This window comes from Triturus cristatus, chromosome 11 (genome assembly GCF_964204655.1).
Source record: "Triturus cristatus chromosome 11, aTriCri1.1, whole genome shotgun sequence".
In the NCBI taxonomy this organism is placed as follows: domain Eukaryota; kingdom Metazoa; phylum Chordata; class Amphibia; order Caudata; family Salamandridae; genus Triturus; species Triturus cristatus.
This window is the reverse complement of record NC_140594.1, coordinates 286,326,839-286,347,347: the sequence shown is the minus strand read 5'-3', so window position 1 is coordinate 286,347,347 and position 20,509 is coordinate 286,326,839. Positions and strand designations below refer to the sequence as shown.

The 20,509-nt window shown below is 43.8% G+C and overlaps 1 protein-coding gene across 1 annotated transcript in view; it reads right to left on the bottom strand.

Annotated features, from left to right (window-relative positions):
- Nucleotides 1-20,509, bottom strand: part of ASCC2 (activating signal cointegrator 1 complex subunit 2) — a 482,405-nt gene that overhangs the window by 448,001 nt on the left and 13,895 nt on the right. The window contains exons 4-5 of the mRNA XM_085636044.1: nt 17,918-18,047; nt 16,946-17,013 (exon numbers count right to left, since the gene is read on the bottom strand). Coding sequence (XP_085492170.1) covers nt 16,946-17,013; nt 17,918-18,047 — 198 coding nt within the window. The remainder of the gene's footprint in view (nt 1-16,945; nt 17,014-17,917; nt 18,048-20,509) is intronic.

The following is a 20,509-nucleotide window of genomic DNA, read 5'->3' as shown; positions in this document are numbered from 1 at the left end:
GTGCACATCCATGGCGCGCGTTACTGCTGACGCCGAGCAGGGTCCCTGGGAGCATCCGATATGATCTGGAGCCGATGGAGGGAGGGAGCAAATTGTAGGTATTGCTGCATTTTAGGAAAGCTTTGAACACCCGATTGTATGGGAATTAGTCTTGTAATTGCCTGATAATCTTAGCTCAGGTCTCTCAGTTTCAGTTTATTCTACTTTTCCGTTTATTTTATTATTATGTGCATAGTTAATTAAAACCTTTGCACAAAGTGCAAATTTTAAAAGACTTTACATAAGAAAATAGTTAAAAATAGCTACAAAAACGGCGCCTTAAAGTGCTAAGGTGGTAAGAGCCTTTTCAGGCTTCCATGGCCTTCTTATATGTCTCAGCTTCAGTTCCTTACTGTTCACTGCTCAGTTCTCTCATCGCAAGGACACCTGTAAAGGTATCAGAGCTCAATAAAAATTTAACATAGCATAAAATATACTATACAACATTTAACAACATAACGTGTACCGTAACATAACATGAGGGTGCAGATCAGTTAATGTGTTAGACTTCGTCAAATCTAGCAGTCGAAAAGCATGTTTTTTCAATGTTCCTGTATTGCTTTCCGACAAGCAGCAATTGGTAAAATGTCTCACTCGCATCATTGAAGGGGTTGTTTCTGTTTGTATTGAAGTTGCTGCTCTTTTGCTGGCTGGCTCTTTTCTTTGTATCTGTACACTGCCAAATGTGATATAAGTTTTACCCTTCCCTCCACTTACCTGCGCATGCACAGTGCTTTAGTTTTCGCTTAAACCACAGCGGAAGACAGTCACTACATTTGCGCTGTGCCTGCAATAATTGCCAATGTATAATTACAGCGATTAGCGAAATTAGATGCCACGTGGTCAGTGAAAAAAGGGGGATGGGACAACGATGGAGAGTCACCCCGAACCTATTTATCTGTGAACTACAGCGATCACGCCTCCAGCGGTGTACAAGAACAAGGCATCAATTCTGAACAGAGCGGACTATATACTTTTGAATAATGTTCCCTTACATTTAAAAATGGCCCCTGTCTCGGCCCACAATGATCCCTCTGTGTTTACTCTCGCGGGACCTGAATGTGCTATCTGCACGAGCATGAGGCCACTTGGTGAAGTGGAGCTCGTGAGCATAGAGAGTTTAGCAGCACACAGCGCACCGAGGTTCTTTTGGGCGGGATGTATTTGAATTAATATTGTTTAGGGTGGATCACTTTCTCTACTTTCATCACAGATGCGCGCCAGTTCTAACTACTTGCAGGAACAGTGCAGGGTCCCTGGGAGCTTCGGATATGATCTGGAGCCGACGGGGAGAGGGAGGGAAAGTGAAAGCGTACCATGCGCACGCTGTGCTGAAACGCCAGCCCTATGCGGGGACAGGAGATGTGCACACGTACGGAGTGCACATTGCCTGTCTGTACGCGTGCACGTCTCCTGTCCCCCTTCAGCCAAGAAACCGACGACAATAGGTCGTGCCAAGGTGAGCAGCGCATGCGCTGCATCGTTAGGCAAGACCTAAAAAAGGAGACTTGAAAGCTGAAGTGCATTTCTTTTTTTTTTTCTTTCAGCAACACGCCATGCTTTTCGGTGGAGGAGTGAGTGATCGTGTGCAATTTGTTCAGGTAGTGTGTCTGCCCAGAAGAGCATTTCCTGGAGGCGTGTGGCAGAGCAGCAGGGGGGCAGACCCATGGCACCCCGGGGGCACCTCAGAGGACACACTCCCACCGATCGGAATGCCAGTCCCCGAGCAGAACGGAAGAAGAAAAGCGTAAGAGGCAGGACAAGCGTTGGTTTTGGACGAGGCGGAAGGAGGCTGGAGAACGGACCCTGGAGACGAGTACAGCGACGAGGAAGAAAGGAGCACCGCGACGGAAGGAGGAGTGTAAAGCGGAGAAGCAGAGAACCAAAGACCGGACGACAGGAGCGGAGGAGACAGCGACAGAGCGAACTCAGAGGCAACGGCCAGTGAGAGCAAGGGACTCCAGGGCAATATCTCTCGGGAATGTGCAGAGGACGAGGCAGCCGTGACCCCGTTGCCAGGTCACGGTATAAGGCAAGTGGCGAGAGGGGCAAGGGGGCTCTGGCAGAGCTGGGCGATGTACCGGGTAACATTTGTGGGTTATTGAGGTGCGGGACCTGGCGGTGCTTAAGTCTGGGTGCATTACAGCGGTAAAGAAGTCTGGCTAAGCGGCGCTTGCGTAACTGGGGCCCACATAGGCCTCGAGTGGAGGTAGAACTCCTGGCCTTTTTTCCCTACCTGCACGGGCGGTTTCCTCACAAACCCCCCCCCCCCTCTTTTTTTTTGTAGGTATTCTTTGGCGCATAGCCTCTTTTTTTTTTTTTTTAGAGCAACCGGGTGAGGTAACATGGTGCTCAAAGCTAGAGGCCCCCCCTTTTCTATTGTCACCAAACGGGTGGGAGCAATAAATAGAAAACACAGGGTCTCTAACTGCCTGTTCCACTCTCCATTTCCCCGAGGCGGAGACCCCAAGAAGAAGTAACTTCCCAGAACAGACCGGAAGACCCCTTTGAGAGATGACAAGAACCCAGATCCCGAGACCCCAAAAGACACAGGATGCTAATAAAAACCGGGATTCACTGAACTGTACATAATAATTGCGTCCTTTCTGGTGTGTGACAAGGAGTGAACAAAAAGAGGTACAGCACTGGTGCAGTTGGCAGATCCTGTAGGAAGTGATAAGAGCGCATGCCCAGAAAAGCAATATGGAACTTAATGGACCAGAATACATATTTGCCCAAACCTCAGGTTGACGACTCTACAATGCAGAAGAGATCTGCAAGACATCAAATAAAGAGATGAATGCTCCAGAGCTGAAGCAACACCATGGTTCCCAGCCATATTGATAGTCCGGGATGAGATAAGAGGTCTTTTTTTTCCAATCTAGGTGTTACAATACTTTTCTTCTAGATGCGAATATTTATTTTAAACCAAGATAATGTAACAGGGGCTTCTTGTTTTATTTCACAGTGCATTTAGGGATAACTATGCCAAATTTGATTTTCCTTCCCACTTCAAGGCCAATGAACAGCAGGAGGCAACATTACATTACGCAAGATTAAAAAAATGCATTTGTGTTACTTATATGTTACAGAGGAGCGGTATATTTTGGGGAAGCCTTTATTCACAGACACTCGCAGTACAGGGGGTACCTCCCTTTCTCCCTCCTCATTTTCCCCACCGGGTTAAGACCTAATGCGAACAAAGCAGCAAGAGGTAGTTTGCTCATCAAAAGGCAATTAATTAACAAATTGTTCTGTTAACCTGCTGAGTGCAATTATATGGCCTGCTGAAAGGTTTTTAATCTTGCGTAATGTAATGTTGCCTCCTGCTGTCCATGTGCCCCTCTTTACATTTCAACAGAATGTTGTATATCTCCGAAAATAGCTGGGCAGCACTGTGTACACACAGAGCTAGCCTCTGCTAAGCATATAACCCCAACTGCTTCCATACCAATGCCGATTTTCATTCCATGCACACCTAGAAGATGCAGACAAGAATGGGCATTGATGGCAGGCTGTCTGTAACAAAGGGAACTAAGGACTCGCAGTAAAAGAAAATTCATAACCTTGGCAACCATGCTGGACGAAAAATCACTACTTGCTTGTCTTTTTTTTTCTTGATCTGTTGTTTTTGTCAACACATACCGACATAGCATACACAATATAGTTCTATGGAATTTAGTTCATGTGTGGGATATATGTTTTAACTGGTATGTTGTTTGTTGTGTTTTAAGAAACCAATGTAACTGCACCTTAGTAAACTCCTTGTATGCAGCAATAACTGTTCTCAAGTAGAGCACTAAGACAATCTTTTGCGTCGTTTGCACTATATAAAATAGTATATACATTAAAGAAATAAATCATTGTGAGTAACCTGTACTTTCTGCTATGTCTGTTTTTGATGCTGCTGAGCACTACAAAACAGAAAAGACTCACAAATCAAGATCCCAATACAATCGGAGAACAATACTAAGAAGTAAACGGCCAAATTTCATTTCTTGCAGGATTTGGGATAACCAGGTCCTTGCCCATTTGCCAGAGGAATAGAATTCCTCAAGTCCGTACTTTTACTACTGATCCTTTTTAGGTTGAGCCTAGCAGCATGCATGTGCTGCTCTGCGAGGCATGGTATTCATCTCTGTGGACTTTAGCCAAACCCATCTCTTGTAATTCGCTCCTTATGGTGCCCCTCGTAAAATCTTCCTGTTCTATGGTCCCTCTGTTGACTCTGTCCCGCATTTTGGCTGCTTGTTTCGCCCAGGCGACTGACCCAGTTACATGGATCAGTTCACTTTTCACCACTTGTGCACCTTTGGCGCACTACTTTCTATTTTGCCTTGGCTCGTTCACCATCCCTATATCACGTATCGCCTGTTGCTGCCTCTCAAGCTTTTTTCTGACCTGCCAGTATGCATCTGTGGTATTTACGAGACAAAGCACCACCCATGCTTGTTTTCCAGATTATTACTGTGCAACCTTGGCCTGAGGGCATTGTAGGCTTTCACAAAAAAGTCAGCTCCCCTGAGGTTTCTTTTAAATGGGAGGTAATTAAGCAATTCGCGTGGAACCACAAGATGCTGCTGGTAACATCGGGATTCGAACAGAGCTACTCGATTGCAGCATCCACAGCTCTAGCCTCTACACCACATGCCCATTTAGACCAAGAGCTTCTCGCAGGTGAGAGAGGAGGATACTGGGAGACACCAGCATGCACGGATGTCTGCCACGTCGGTCTTAACTCCGAACAAAGCCTGCTCCAGGGCAGCCTTCACAGGGATGAGCTTTTGCACCTAGACTCTTCGGGCTCAGCCACTGATTAGGATTCTAGCAAGGTGACCCATTGAATTCAGCAGCTCGGGGGACTCCAGCCAACCCATGGCCTCTCCTAGCATTTATGTTTCCAGCTGCAAAGCGCGTCTCATCCGTGGTTTTACTTTTCAATGTCTGTACCTTGAAACTTGGAACCACTAGCGTGTTTCATGATCGATTATCAGCAAGCCGGGACTATGCACTTACGTAAGGCCTAAGCCAAAACTAAGCCATGCCATCAGTGACGTCAGTGGTATAGTCTGCAAAGTCCTCTGTCACATCACGGGTGAGGTGAAATGAGTGACGAGTTGAGCTGGCATGCACTGATCCTGCCTGTGGTAATGTTTCATTTGTTTCAATGTTTGGGACCCCAAAGCTTCCACAGAGTTCCGCTGGTATGACGCTGTGCCGTACAATTTCCTAGTTGTTCCTATGCTTCTTTTTTACATGCTCAGTTCAGTTTATTACAGATACCGCTTCCTTGCAAAATTCTAAACAAGACTCTTAGCGTCACCATTACTTACAGACGATAAAAAAAAGATCATGTTTTAATGTGCATTACTAATTAAAAGACTCAGTCAGAAATACATGGGCTGCTTAATTGCATTTGCTTGTTTGCTTTTTGTTGCTTCCGTCTGGTATTTCATTTTATTGGTTTTATGAGTGATAGTTTTCATTGTAAATAATTGTCAACATGAGAATGATGAAAGGTTGACGCCAACCTACTGGAAGTCCTATTTTTGTTTTGGGCCGTCTGTTTTTTCAGCTTTCTCATCCTAGCAAATATAAAACAGCTAACCACAAACAAGAATTGTCAAAGTCAATAAGTTTCGCCTACGCAATATCCATGGCTTTTGTCAACGTTTTTTTACATGTTGCACAGTTGAGCTGCTGTGTAACATGGCTTAAACAAAAAAACAAAAAGAAGTGCTATCAAGCGGCCAATGCTGGCCGCGTCATACTGTGTTTTTTATTTTTTACTTGAAGCCATGTTGCACCATGTAAAAAACGTTAACTAAGCCAACAGATTTCGCATAGGAGAACCCTATTGGCTTTGCCAATGCTTGTTTACATAAGTTATCCAGTGTAATTCACTGTAAGGCACCAGAAATATGGTCACATTTCTTCTGTAGACTCAATATTTTTATGAAGCATACCCAGGCACACTGAATTTTGAAAATGCAAGACATTTTGACTAATCTTATTCCATGCAGGGAAGATGGGAATGAGAACACCCTTTTGAGGATTCTGTGATGGTGTAAACATGATTTTGAAAGTGCTGCCATCAGTTTCCAAATTCTTCTCAATCTTAGCAGGACGTGGACAAGTGCCAAAATAAGTCATCTAGAGGTTGTTGTCCGATCTGTTGGGCTGACAGAGAGTAGGCAGCACCTCTATCTTTAAAGGATTTAAGAGAGCCCCTTTTCCATCCAAACACAAATGTACCATAAATAATACAGTTAACAGTTTCAATACTGTGCTGCTGTTGGCAGGTGATTATCTGAGTATTCTCTGTGTACATGTAGAATAAAGATTGTGCTTCTGCAGCAGACAACCCAGGCATCCTACGCAGCGACTGAAAAGTAAAAGTGGGATCAGTGACCTCTGTGGCAATAACCGTATGTGCATCTATCTGTGGCTTAGACGTAAAGGAATCAAGATGTAGAGATTGCACCTCTATACTGGTTTTGTTTTCTCTCACAAAGAGGGTTCGTTTTCAGCAGCTACCTGACAAGGTATTCTTGCGTTTCTTAATGTGGTGCCTATTTACAGACTTCCTTGCACATCAGCCAGCGCAAGGGGCTTGAAGCATTCAGTGCAGTAATCCTGGACTTCCTAACACAGACCTAGCATCACATAGCATTGCCAGAACTGGTAGACAAACAGCCTTTCTTTTGAGCAACTAATCCGAAAACCAAACGAAAGCTACCAAATGTCACAGATACTCACAGCACAAATTCTGTCTAAGCTCCTGACCTAGCAAGACCAGAGAGTAGCAAATAAAACAGTCACACCTGACTGCAAAATGTCAATACATTTTAACTCATCTCGGTTTCTGTACCAGGAACTGAAATGGAGCACTGAAGGTTGTTTCAAAATAATCGAAAACTTGAGCCCCTCAAAAAGTGCCAACTACATATTTGTTTTACAACATCTTAAATGGAAAATTGCCTTTTTAACACTGATCTACATCTCCTATTACAAAATATCTCGTGTGTGCGTGTCTGTCTGTCTCTCTCTCTCTCTCACACACACACACATTTCTCAAGACAAACTGGTTTAGGCTGCCCTCACACGTTATCAACTACATTTGGTTTTTACAGGAAGCAGCAGTAGTAGAGGAAAAGCGCGATTTCCAGAACCATTAAAGGTGCAAAGTTAAAAACTGAATTTTCTTGTAGTCAATAGCAAAAGGAAATATAACCATTTAGTTTACTCCTTTAAAACTGTAACAAATCGGCACACCGCACTTCCTTTTAATTTTTGATATATGTCTAAAATGTTTAAAAGGTTGAAAGCAGGTCACATAACTGGGGACAGCCAAATTAACAAAGAAGCTGATGAAGTTTTTTATTTTCTTATTTCTTTGTTTTATGTATGTGATACACGGCCTGTATAGCGGCAATCAGCAGTGGCATTTTACAGAGAACATTTTTATTTCAGGGCCACAAACATGTTTGTAGAATAATGTTTTCTGCTAAAATCAAATTACAGAAACTAAGATGTCACTGGGAGTGATGTGGGATAATGTGACTAGGACAGTCATTGGCACAACATTTGGGGCCAAATTTATAAAGGGTTTTAGGGCTTGCAAGTCTTCCAAATTGGAAAATCAGAGGGTTTGCGAACACTAAATCCCGTTTAGCTATGTACTAATCGCATTTAGCAATTCGTAAACGTTTCCCGGAACCGCTAAACGTGTTTAGAAATGGATGCCAATTCAGTATCTGGAAGAGGCATGTTGTAGGTGTCCCTTCCAAATACTGAATTGTTATCATATGTACCAATATTTTGCAACCCAAATATGTTTGCAAAACATTAATTTTTTACCCGTCCTCAGGGTGGGGTGGTAATCTGGCAACCAACTTCACTTGAACAAAACAATTAACTCTTTAAACGGAAACCAGTTTCTAAAAACTGGCTGCATTTTTAAAGCGTTTGCTTTATTAAAAGCAATGACAGACATGGTGGACTGCTGAACCCAGCAGGCCACCATCCTAGTGATGGCTGTGAATTGCAGTGAGCCGCGGCCAACCTCATTAATATTCATGAGGTAGACTAAACCGCCCCCCCACCTCTAATTTGGAATTTTGTGAACCTACCTATTAGCGCTCAGGTGGATTTGCAAAATACCGCACTGGTCACAAAAATACTAGCTGCAAATCTCGCCCAATATCTTACACTCAGTGCTGTGTACATCTGTCGTATGATTTTAACATTTCTGATCCGCAGTATACACATTAACAATACATGTATTTCCATTTTCAAAACACCGGGAGACAAAGTAATTTGCAAAAAACCATACAATTAAATTGGAAGAAGCGCCAACGCATGGATTACAGCCCAGGTTAATCTGACAGAAATAGAATCATTAACAAACAATATTCTTTCTTTGTTCCCTTTTATGAGCATCCCATATTTACACTGTTTGTTTACACAAGTAAGAAAAAATTACAACAGAAAGTTAAGGTCCTCGGTTATAGAACTGAAACCAGGCCAATTCTGAGACAAGCTGATAAAAAAGACGCTACAGCTTCTAAATATGACATCCCACTCCTATACAAAGAGGTTTGAATGATTTAGCAAAGCAAGGTGCAACAGATTCGCTAAAATGCTTCACTAAATGCAGGTCATTACAAACATATTATGAAGAAAGGTTGTGTTTTTGGTGAGTGAGAAGGAACTGGGAAGAGGTGCTGAAGGGGGAAATGTACAAGTCTCTCTCGGTCGATCATTCAAGTGGGTGTCTGTAGGAAGCTGGCTCTGTATATACTATACCAAAGTTAGGTATAGTGTGCACAGAGTCCAGTGGAACCCCAAAGGTAGGCAGAGGTAAAGTTAGATAGAACCTCACTCTCTATCTGTGGTAGTGTGGTCGAGCAGTAAGGCTTTATCAGAGGACAATGTTAAGCCTTTTTTGTACATACTCAGTCAGCAAATGAATTCACACACTCAAACACAACTTCAGACCAATTGTTTTTATATAAAAATATTCTTTTAGTTATTTTGTTTCCTTGAACCAAGCAAGCCTGGCTCAGGTAAGTGATAAGTACTTTTCAGTAAAATAAAATTGAAATACAGTATGGATTGAAATGGTATATGCACTTGGTTTTGACTTACAATATTGTTGCAGAACTTTTCAGTAAATATAAAATTGAAATACAGTATGGATTGAAATGGTATATGCACTTGGTTTTGAATTACAAAATTGTTGCAGAGAAATGCAATGCTTTGTAAATACAGTACATATACTTGAATGGGCTTTTCAGTAAAATACCAGGTAAGTTACTTTTTAGATTACTTTCCTTACTCAGTGTAGTATACCTGGATACTACACTGGGACATTTCCTTTAAACAGGTAAGTAAAAGCGTTTTTGTTAAACAGTACAATTTGAAAGAATTTCTTTAGGTTTTCAAACTCCACACTTAAGATTTTTTCCAGGAAAATCAGTCAATTTAATCCTATTGAGGAAAATAGTGTTATCGGTTTTAAGGTAAGTATTTGGTAGTGGGAGTTGAGGTTCTGGGGGTAGACTCAGGGGTCCCCCAGGGTCAAGGATGCACTCTTGTTACACCCTCAGCGACACTAGGGCGGCCGGGTGCTGAGGCCCAGTGTTATCCAATGAGGGATAGGGGGCCTCCGGTTGGTGGCTACTGGCTAGCAGGCCACAAAGTTGTGGGAGCCAAGCTCCTGGTGTTGGGCTCAGGGCAAAGGGGGATCCGGTTTAGCACACAAAGTGCACCCGCAGTGGCACAGGGGCGGCTGGCTGCAGTGTGCTGTTTTGGCTTCGGGTGCCCTGTTGTTTTCAATGGGGATTTTCAGTTTGTTTTTTAGCTGCAGGCTCAGTCCAGGAAGACTTGCGGGAGGAACCAACAGCTGGGCAGGTAAGTTGGATGGCTCGGAACGTAGGTGCACCTCGGGTTCTTTCCTCCAGGGAGCAGGGCAGCTGGATGCAGGGGTCTCTTTTGAGGTCGGATTTCACCTTACCAGGCCACTTGCGGTTTGGGGGGGGGGAGGGGGTCTCCGTGCAGAGGCTGTAGGCGACGTGGGGGGAGTCCAGGAGGGGGCAACCCACGGTGGACTCACACTCTGGGGCAATGAGGGACCTCGCTGGGACCGGTGGGCCTCTCGAACGCGGGCCATAGGCGACGGGTGCAGTGGTGGTTCCAGGCGTCCGGTTTCTTTTTCCTCAGCAGGCTCGGAGTCTTTCTTTGGTGTTTCTTCTGAACAGAGCTGCTGTTCACAGGAGATCTGGTCTTTGTTGAAGGCAGTCAGTCCTCCCAGGAGTTATGGAGGTCGCGTAGGGTGGGTAGGGCTGGGGCGGGTGGGTAGGGCTGGGGCGGGCGGGTAGGGCTAGGGCCAAGTCAGTTGTTCTCTGCAGTCTCCTCTACTGGTCATCTTCTCTCGTTCTTTATTCTTCTTAGGTTGCGGGAATCGGAGATCTTGGTTCAGGGTTGCCCCCTAAATACTGTATTTTGGGGTGTTTTAGGGGTCCCGAGGTCAGTAGCCAATGGGCTATTGACCTTAGAATGACTACACCCTTGGTGTGCTCTCCCGACGTGGGGGAGTCAGCACAATACCTAATCCTGATTGGGGAGTGCTTGCCATCTGCAGGATGGCGGGCACTGAAGAGTGGGCTTCACATCGCCTCCCCCACCTGAGGGGTGGAGTTGGCAGATGTGGGCACACCTTCTGGGCTGGCTAATTTTTCCCACCTGTCTTCCTGCCGAAAAGGAGGGGAGACAGGAAGGGGGCCTGCTCCTGACAGCAGGAGAGGCTGGGGTTCGCATTACAAAGGCTGCAAGGCCTTTGAAACTCCCCTGCCACAGATGGCTCTTCCTGGCTTGGGGAGGTGTGAACACCTCTGCCCAGGAAAGGCTTCGTTTCTGGGGTCAGGGAGACAAGGCTCCCACCCTAGGGGTCCAGAAACATGTCTTGTGGTGGCAGGCTGGTGTGTACCAGTCAGGGAACCCACCAGAGACTGGTCGTTTTTAGGGGGCATCTTTAAGATGCCCACTGAGTGCATTTTTCAGTATATCCCACACTTGCATCAGTGTAGGTTTAATGTGCTGAGAAGTTTAAAACCAAACTTCTCAGTTTTCAGTGTAGCCATTATGTTGCTGTGGAGTTCGTAACGACAAACTCCCAGCACCATATACTCTTAATGGCAGCACTGCACTTACAATGTCTCCGGTTGGACTTACACACTGTAGGGATAAAGGGCTCATGCACCTATACCCTCACCACTGGTATAGGGCACTCAGCTAGAGGGGTGACTGATCTGTGCCAGGGCAGTGGGTTGTAGGCAGGGCACACAGGAATGTGTGCCATGTTGACTCTTCACTTTGTTTTGCACCAAAACACGCAGCCTGCAATGGCAGAGTGTGTGTGTAAAGGTAAAAGGCCTCTAAGGGTGGCACAATAAGTGCTGCAGCCCTGAGAGGTCTTCCCTAGTCACAGTACCCTGAGTACCTGTGGTACCATTTACCAGGGGCTGACCTGTGGCCAGAGTTGCCAATTGGGTTTGAGTACAGTTTTGGGGGAAGGAACACAGTCCCTGGGAACCTGATTGGCAGGGACCCAGGGCACATCAAGTCAAAATTGCATCCGTAGTCTAGCAAAAAGTGTGTGAGAGGGGGGGTTACTGCAACAAAAACCCAGCTTCTTACAGTGTTCAATCCAATTCGTCCTTGTAACCACCCTTGAGATGGAAATTCCTTTTTCAGTCCCAGAGTTTTCTTCCAACTAAAACACATCACATTAGGGCAAAAGTGAAAGGTGAAGTACCAAGACCTCAACATTCAAGCATTCACATCCATAAAAACGGTTGGCCTCTTTCATACCATGCAGTCAGCAATTATAAATATGTTGTACTCCAATAGGATGGAACAGCAATGCAGGCAAAATAAAACAATATGTACATAGGGTACAGCGATTGAAAGACATACATTACAATAATCCAGCACAGGTTAACCGAATACCATGTCTCCATTCCTCTCCCAAATCATTCAGACACTGGTTTTCCCACAACAACCGATTAAGACCATCTAATAGGGAAAGCACTTCCAACGCCCAGTCAATGCATTTCGCTTTGGTAAGAACTTTTTCAATGCTAATCATCATTTTGCAGTAAGAACAACAATGGATCCGGACGTACCTCTTTTGGAGACTACAGAGGTAAAAAGACTTTTGAAATGAATTCACCGAGTCACCAAAAAGGTTTTCTCATAATTGCTTATACAAGAGAGTATAATACTCTTCAAACATACACCAAAGAGAGACAGAACAACTGAATTCAAGAGACAACATTTTCTTTATATATTTGTTAGAGAAATGGCATAATCAATAAAACATATGACAATAGACGTTTGTCTAAAAGAGAAGTTCGAAAAAAGTACTCATGTGCGAGGTAAGTGGAAAAAGGGGAAGTCAGAAAACAAACATCTGGAGATCATGGTATCATAATTTTACACAGACAGTACTGGTTGCAATGATACTAAGAAAGGTAAACCAGTGTTCTTAGGGCTGTTTACAACACAATCGTATTATAATCTCCCAATTGCGGGAGGGACAAGTATAGTGTATTCCAGGCCATAGAATGAGGGGTGTCGACGTTTCAACCCCACTTAAGTGATGAAGGTGAATTTAGACCCCCGCATGCGGGTCTTCATCAGGACAATGGAAATTAGAGACAACCTATATAAAATGGAATAAAATTAGAGCCTGTCTCCCTGGTGCGTGAAATATCTTGGAAACAACATAAATTCAATGTGTGGTCACTGACAGTGGTAGGTGCCTAAAAAGGCAGCTGAGTCAGTCCACAACTCCCAGCAAGTGGGTAGTCCGCAGCATGAGTCTGGATCAGATCAGAAGAGTGGGTAGTCTGTAATCATAAATGTATAAAATATTAAGAGCCACCAAAACAAAAAATTGGATTCTTACGGTAGAGGTCCAAATACTATAAGCTCATCACCGCACTCAAACGGAACTGGGTTGCTCACTGAGCAGTTCCAAAGGAAGTGAGAACTGAATATTCTCTTCGCATTCAGCCCAAGTCATGTAAAAAAATAAACCAATCGCAAAGGTTATCTAAGTGAATATGTAGAAAGTGTAAAAAGATTCAACATGTGCACAATGTGCAGGCTGTGAAGCAAAAGCCCAGTGCTCTGCTTACAGAAAGCCAGATATGCTATTTCCTTGGTAAGCGGCCGTGCAGCAGTAAGCGGAAGCTACTGTGCGTGAGGTGGCTCGGAGCGAATGCGCGTCAGGAGACCCGCGGTTAAGTGATTGCAACATGCGCACTTAGCGTGCACGTAATCGACGTACGCCAACCGAGGGAGCGGCAGCCACAGGCAGTCATGACTGTAGCCGATCTAATGTCATTCAGTGCAATATTAATTGAAGAAAGACTACCTTCTCCATATGTGTGATACCCGCGAAAATACCTTGTTTTTTCATAAAAGCTGGCTAGATCAGGCTGATTAGCATAATATATGAAGACAAATTAACCAAACTAAATATGTTTCTACACAGTCCGTCAAGACATGCAATTATGCTACATGTATCATAACAAACCTGTCACAAATCCCAAGACAGAAAATTATTTACAATAGTACATTAAGTAGCGTGTATAATTACAGTTTTGCCAAATATCACAAAACAAAAAGATGATATAAACGGTACAATATTTACAACAAATATCATATGAGTAAATTGGAGTGTATTATACATGTATATACAAGTGCCATGTAAGGGACGGTACATACAATATGAAAGATCACTAGCTGATGTGGTCTCATCATTCTATCTGAGGAAATACATAAAACTGTACAAAGTCATGAGTTAACAAGGCGGGATGTCAACCATTGTTCAAGGTGGCCACTTGGCGTGTAATTTCTTCGTACTCATGTAAACCCTTGTTGTAGTGTCAAAAATATGGATCCACTAGCATTCCCTTAAGTTGAGGCTATTGGCAAAATTCCCACCCCTAGGATTGAGACTGACTTTCTCTACAACCCACCCTTTCAGACTATCCGCTGAGTGTCCAAATATGGAAAAGTGTTCAACCAGGGGTGCCCCCTGGACCTTGCATCTTATTCAACTACAATGCTGTAGTATGCGTGTTGTGACCTTCTGTGTGGTTTGTCCAATGTACATAAACTCGCAATGGCATGCTATGGTGTATACAACTCCCATGGTGTTGCAATTGGTGTGGTCCCGGAGGGTATGAGTGTAGTCATTGTGTGTGAAACTCTTAATTTCTTTGGTCATGGAGCACGCTTTGCATCTCTCACACTTGAAGAAATGGCCCTTGACAGGTGGTATATGTTATAAGCTAGAAGGAGAGATGTAGGGAGCAGGGATTTGACCACATGGTCCCTTATGCTTTTACCCTTTCTGAAGGCGTGCATGGGTGGGTTGGGGATGCCTACATCGTCGGCCACAAGATGCCAAGGATGGTTGATAATCTTCCTCACCTCATTGCTCCTTGTGTAGAATGTAGTAACACAAATCATGCGTTCCTGATTGGATTTTTTTTTTTCCCCAAAAGAAATTCCCTGTGGCAAAACCATGTGAATTTGCAAGCTCTCTTAAGTAGCCTCTACGGGTACCCCCTCTCCGCTAGTCTAATGATGAGGTAGTCTGATTCATTGAAAACATCTTGTTTCTTGGTACAGTTCCTCCGAAACCTGAGAAACTGGCCAAACGGTAGATTATCCCCAAGGTTCCTAGGGTGGTGACCGGAGTAGCATAAAAGCATATTCCTTTCACTCTCTTTTCTGCGAAGGGAGGTATACAACCTGCCCCCATCCTCCTTATTCCTAATGTCCCAAAAAATGATCCTGCTGTTACTGTACTCAAGGGAGAATTGATTGTCACTTGACATTTTGTTAAGCCAATCGTGAAGTGTCAGCAATTCTTGCTCGCTCCCAGACCAAACCATAAGTACACATCATCGATGTAGCGTCTCCAAAGATTAACATTGCTTCTGTATGGAATCTGATCACTGAATATGTGACAGTGCTCATAGTTATCCATATACAAAATGGCCAAATCTGGTGCAAATCCTTCTCTCATTGCTACCCCTTTGGTCTAAACTGAATACTCTCCCTGGAAAAAGAAAAAGTTCTTAGTCATTGCAATTTCTAGCAGATTAATTATTAACTCAGTCGGCACTTGAAGCGTCTAGGTCTGTCATCCAAGACTACTCTAATTACATCTAATGCATCCCTTTGTGGAATACTGGTATACAATGACTATATGTCCATGGTCACCAGCAGTTGTTCTTGCAATTTAATGCCAAATTATCTACCAGTTTGATGGTTTCCATTATGTCCCTTAAGTAAGAAGCAATATATTCTGCCCTGGGCTGAAGGAATATATCCACATACTCACATAGTGGTTCCAAAATTGAGCCACGCCCTATTATAGGTCTGCCTGGTAGATTGACCATGCGTTTATGAATCTCGGGTAATGTATATATGGTAGGCATCCTAGGCTGTGTATTGCTTAGGTAGCTATGTTCATGTATCGCCAGAAAACCATCTTCTATTTTGCAGCACGTATTGTTGGTGTGATACATAAACCACTTACATAGAATATGCCACTGAGCCTTTTCCACAATAAAGGTGGATCAAAATGACGAATCATCTGTACATTTGCACTTGTTCTGCACTTTGAGAGAATTTTTACTAATAAAATTAAGATTAGCCCTGGGCTTGAGGAATATATCCATATACTTACATAAGGATTCCAAAATGGAGCCACGCCCTGATATTATAGGTCTGCCTGGTGGATTGACCATGCATTTATGAATCTAGGGTAATGTATATATGGTAGACATGCTAGGCTGTGTATTGTTAAGGTAGCTATGTTCATACATCGTCAGAAAACCCTCTTCTATTTTGCAGCACGTACTGTTGTTGGTGTGGTACATGAACCACTTACATAGAATATGCCATTGAGCCTTACTCGTCTGTAAAGGTGGATCAAAATGACGAATCCTCGGGACATTTGCACTTGTCATGCACTTTGAGAGAATGTTTACTAATAAAATAAAGATTAGCCTTGAAAACATTCCTACTGGAACGAAATGAGCTGGTGTTTTTCTTTATTTTAATAAAAAACTGCAAGTTTAATAAAGCACTGAAAAAATAAAGACTTTACATGTGGAAACAGCAGTTTTACTTGAATTTGAACAATTATTCAGATGAAATTTGAGATAAGAGTGACTGTGGAGCATAAAACCCAATGACTATAGTTAACTATATCTGTCATGGCTGAGTCCTGGGAGTGATTTCCCTATCAGGGTATCTTTGGAAGGTTTTGTGTTGGATACATTAGGGGCTGTAGACAGCCAACTCCAGGCATAAAAGCATAATTTCGTGTTTGAACTTTATGGCAAAAAAGTGAATGCAGTGAATTTTGCCAAAGATCAACTGTGAACCAACCGCATAGGGTCAGCTATGATAGAGAAAAAAAAGCGCAGTCTCCCAATTCCAGAACGAGGAGGGTGAAGGAAAGAAAAGTAAAGGAACGTGCATCAGTCCAACTGGCTAAAATGCAGGCTGGATTCTTTACAGCTTGGATGATGTTTAGACCCATCTTAATAATTGGAGGAAAATGAGCAACAATTTGCACCCGCGGGTTGTTAGCATTCAGTGTGAACTAAAATAACTGTGACTATACTCTGCCTCCTAACCCTTTAGGACCGGATTACTCTGTCCATTCCCTACAAAAATCATAAATGTCTCCCAATACATTATGGACAGAGAGAGCTTCCAGTACATGCAGAATAGAAGAAATCGATTATGTAACCATAAAATAGTGACTGCCCCTCTCCCCCAATCACAAACTCCCACAAGTTCCCTTTACCTGCAGGATGGTTGGCACGGTCTCCTCCAGATCACTGTAGTAGCTAGGTTGCTGCTTGAAAATATTTTCTAAAGAAAATTAAAATTATTTTCAGACAAATACAGAAAGATCTCACAATAACAGAAGGAAAGACATGTGGTTGGTAGAGATAGGCGAGGGTTGATAAAAAAGACGAAAAAGATGGTGGGTAGTTAGGTCCTTGATTATGAAAGGGAAAGAGTGTGAAAACAAATACAACATTGAGAAGAATGCACAAGACAGAGGGAAAATGAGAAGGAGGGGGAAAAAGTGAAACGCACAAGACAAAAAGAAAGAGTAGAGATGAAGAGCAAGGAACTGAAAATAGGTAGTGTATAGGAGTCAGCGACACAGGGTGAGAAAGAGCACTGTGTGGACAAATGGAAGACAGAGGTAGTGAGAGTGCAAATAAGCTGGGAGCAATGCACATAGGGAGAGAGAGAGAGAGAATGAAAATGTTGAGAGATGAGTAGAGTGAAAGGCTGAGGGGAAACATTGGCAGAGATATGAGAAGATGGGGACTGATAGAGGAACTGAAGAGGGAGATTTTAAAACAACACAGAATAAAGATAGAAATATAAAGAGAAGCTTACACATTAGCTGAGAGTAAAAGATGATAAAAGAGAAGAGTTAAAGAGATGGAATAATTTTAAACGCATCTAAAAGGGGAGTCAGCTAGACGCAGAGATATAGACTCAAACAAAGGAATAGAGAAAGTAGATTAAAGATGCAGGTTAAATAAGGAAAGACTGCAGTCATAGGAAAAGCAAAAATTTGGAAAGAAGCAATGTAAGGTCAACAGGCAGAATAGAGTCAAAGGCAGATTTGGGAGACAAAGTAAAAAAAGGACAACTAACAGTGGAGAAAAAGAGTGAGCAAGAATACAAAGAGAACGAGGAATCAGAGAAATATATACACGAGTGTGGAGAGGTTCAATACAAGATATCTTCTAACCAATCATTTTGCTGACAAGTGAAGAGTTTCCCTTCCCGAATAGAACACACAGATCCAGAATCTTCGGAATGTCGAAGAGGAAATTATTGTACACAATTTCTCCAAACACTGCAGGTGTGATGAAATGATCCTAAATCGATAACAGAAATGTATGATCAGAAAGCATCATTTATTTTATTCTAAACTTCTTTCTCTCTAAACATGTATGTTCAAAACAAAACAAAAAGCACCCCACATATTGAAATTATTTAGCTATTAAGGTTAAATGTGGTCATACAAGAACCAATGCCTGACAATTATCAGTCTCCTGAAAAGATCAATAAGGTCTTGAAAAAAATGGATCATGTTTTTACCCAGATAAAACTGATGCAAGTATTTCTGTTGTCACCTTGGGTACTAATTAGGAAGGCATGAAAGAACTCTAAGTAGCATTCTATGGGAATTCCCAATGTTGCTGAATTGGTTTTCTTTCTGTAGGAAACTGGGTTTTTTTCTGTTGCAGTGCCAGCCAGCCCTCCCCACCTCCTGGCCCTTTCTGCCTGGTATTTGATGCAGTTTTGACTATGGTGTACTGGGTTCCTACTAACCAGGTCGCCAGTCCAGTACCTGTGTTCTTCCCCTCAAAATGTACAGTTGTTCCCCCAATTGGCAATACCGTTAGCCCCCTATATGTATGTATCTATCTATATATGTCCCTTGGGCCTGAGGTACTAAAGAAGGTCCCTCAAGGGCTGAGCACGAATTCTGCTCCCCTGAGGGACACCTCACCAAACTCATGCAGGGCTGCAACGTGGGCTGCATGTTTTGGTGCAAACAGAAGTGGAAACACCCCCTGGCACACATATGTGTGTGCCAGGTCTCGGAACAATGCATAGAGTATTTGTGAGTCACCCCCTACAGCAGGTCATACAGCCCTAAGGTAGGGTGCTTAATATTACATCTGAGAGCATACCTGCATGAGCAGAAATACCCCTGTGCTGGTCAGTTCCTCTACTGCCAGAGCAAGTGAACAGGGAAGCCATTTTAGAACAGGTGCTGGTAAAAACACGTTCCCCAGCTACATGATGGCTTCACTGTAAATAGGGATGTTTGGTATCAAACATCTCATATTCACAAACCCACCCTGATTCTAGTGGTGGATCAGTGAATACATTCAGTCAGAGGTGCCCCCTGAAAACCTACCTGCCTCTGGTGTGTTGGCTAACTGGTGCCAGTCTGTCACACAAGACAGATTTCTGACCTGCTAGGATGAGGGCATTTGCTCTCAGGTCAGAAACAAAGCCTGCACAGGAAGAGGGTGTTCACACCCCCTCCCTCAGGATGACCTACTGATTAGCACTCCTAGGCCGGCGAACGTCTAAGAAGCTCCCGCCTTTGAAATGCGAACCTGCCTCACCCCTCCTCACAGGAGAGGAGGCCGACCCTCCTTTGTTCAGAGCCCTTTGACACCTGGACAGGCGGAAAATTATCTAGTCAGGTAGGCGTGCCCACCCCCAGGCTAGTATCATCCGTAAGGTGGTCTAACCTGATGTGGATACGACTTTTCAGAAGTGGCCATCTTTGTGTTGGCACGCTTAGGAATTCTGTCCTGCAGCTGTTGAGTCGCCAAAGCCCAGGATACCTGTCAGAACTCCACTCGGGAACCAAGACCTCCCAGAGGCATCCAAAGCTCCCTGGAAGGACTCAGTGACTGCAGACACCACTGCACCCATCGCTCCAAGACCGAGTTGAAGTGGGCCAACGGTGTCAGCGAAGTCCCCCAGCCCTGCAGAAACCGAGTCCAGTGTAGCGACACCTCTTGTGGACTTCCCAATGTCACCTGCAGCCTCTGCACCCCAGCCCCCTCTCCGCGACTGCTCCAGGAAGGAAAAACCTGATGCCTATGGACTGTCACCTCTTAACCAGTCACCCCTGGGCTGTGGAGAAGAGGACCAACAGTGTCACTATGTCCCAAGCATCATGAGACCCGAGCCCCTCTGTTGGTTCAGGTCGACTGGCCTCCCAGTCAAAGTCTGCAGTCTCTTTTTACTGAGACCGTTCTCCACAGAATAACATTGGGCACCCAATGCGGTTTTGCACCTCTGCACCAGGCAGTCCGAGTGCCACTGGTGGTGTACTGCTGGTCCTGCCTTGAATCTTGCCCACCACTTACCTTATCTCCTGGAGAAGGGTCCCGTACATTGCTGCAATATAACCGAATGCCACATTGACCTTTCCTTCTATAGTATAGCATTGCCACTTCCAGAAATTGCACCTTTTGAACTCTATATTTCTATTTAAAATAAGTACTTACCTGAACGAATTGTTTCTGGTGTCAAAGCATATATAAAGATACTGGTTATTTTTATAAATTGGTGTGTATCTCCTTCTTGAGTTGTGCGTCTCACCTATTAACTATTGTGTGCATTTTCAGATGTCATGCGCTCCTCTGTGATAAGCCTAAGGCTGCTCTACTACACTATCTCCAAGAAGAGCACCTTGGGTTTGTCATAGCTAGCCTCTGTCCACTTACAAGGGAACCCAAAGACTCTTTGCACGATATATCTCATTTTGATATATCACATAAAGAGCCAGCTTCCTATACTTCCAAAT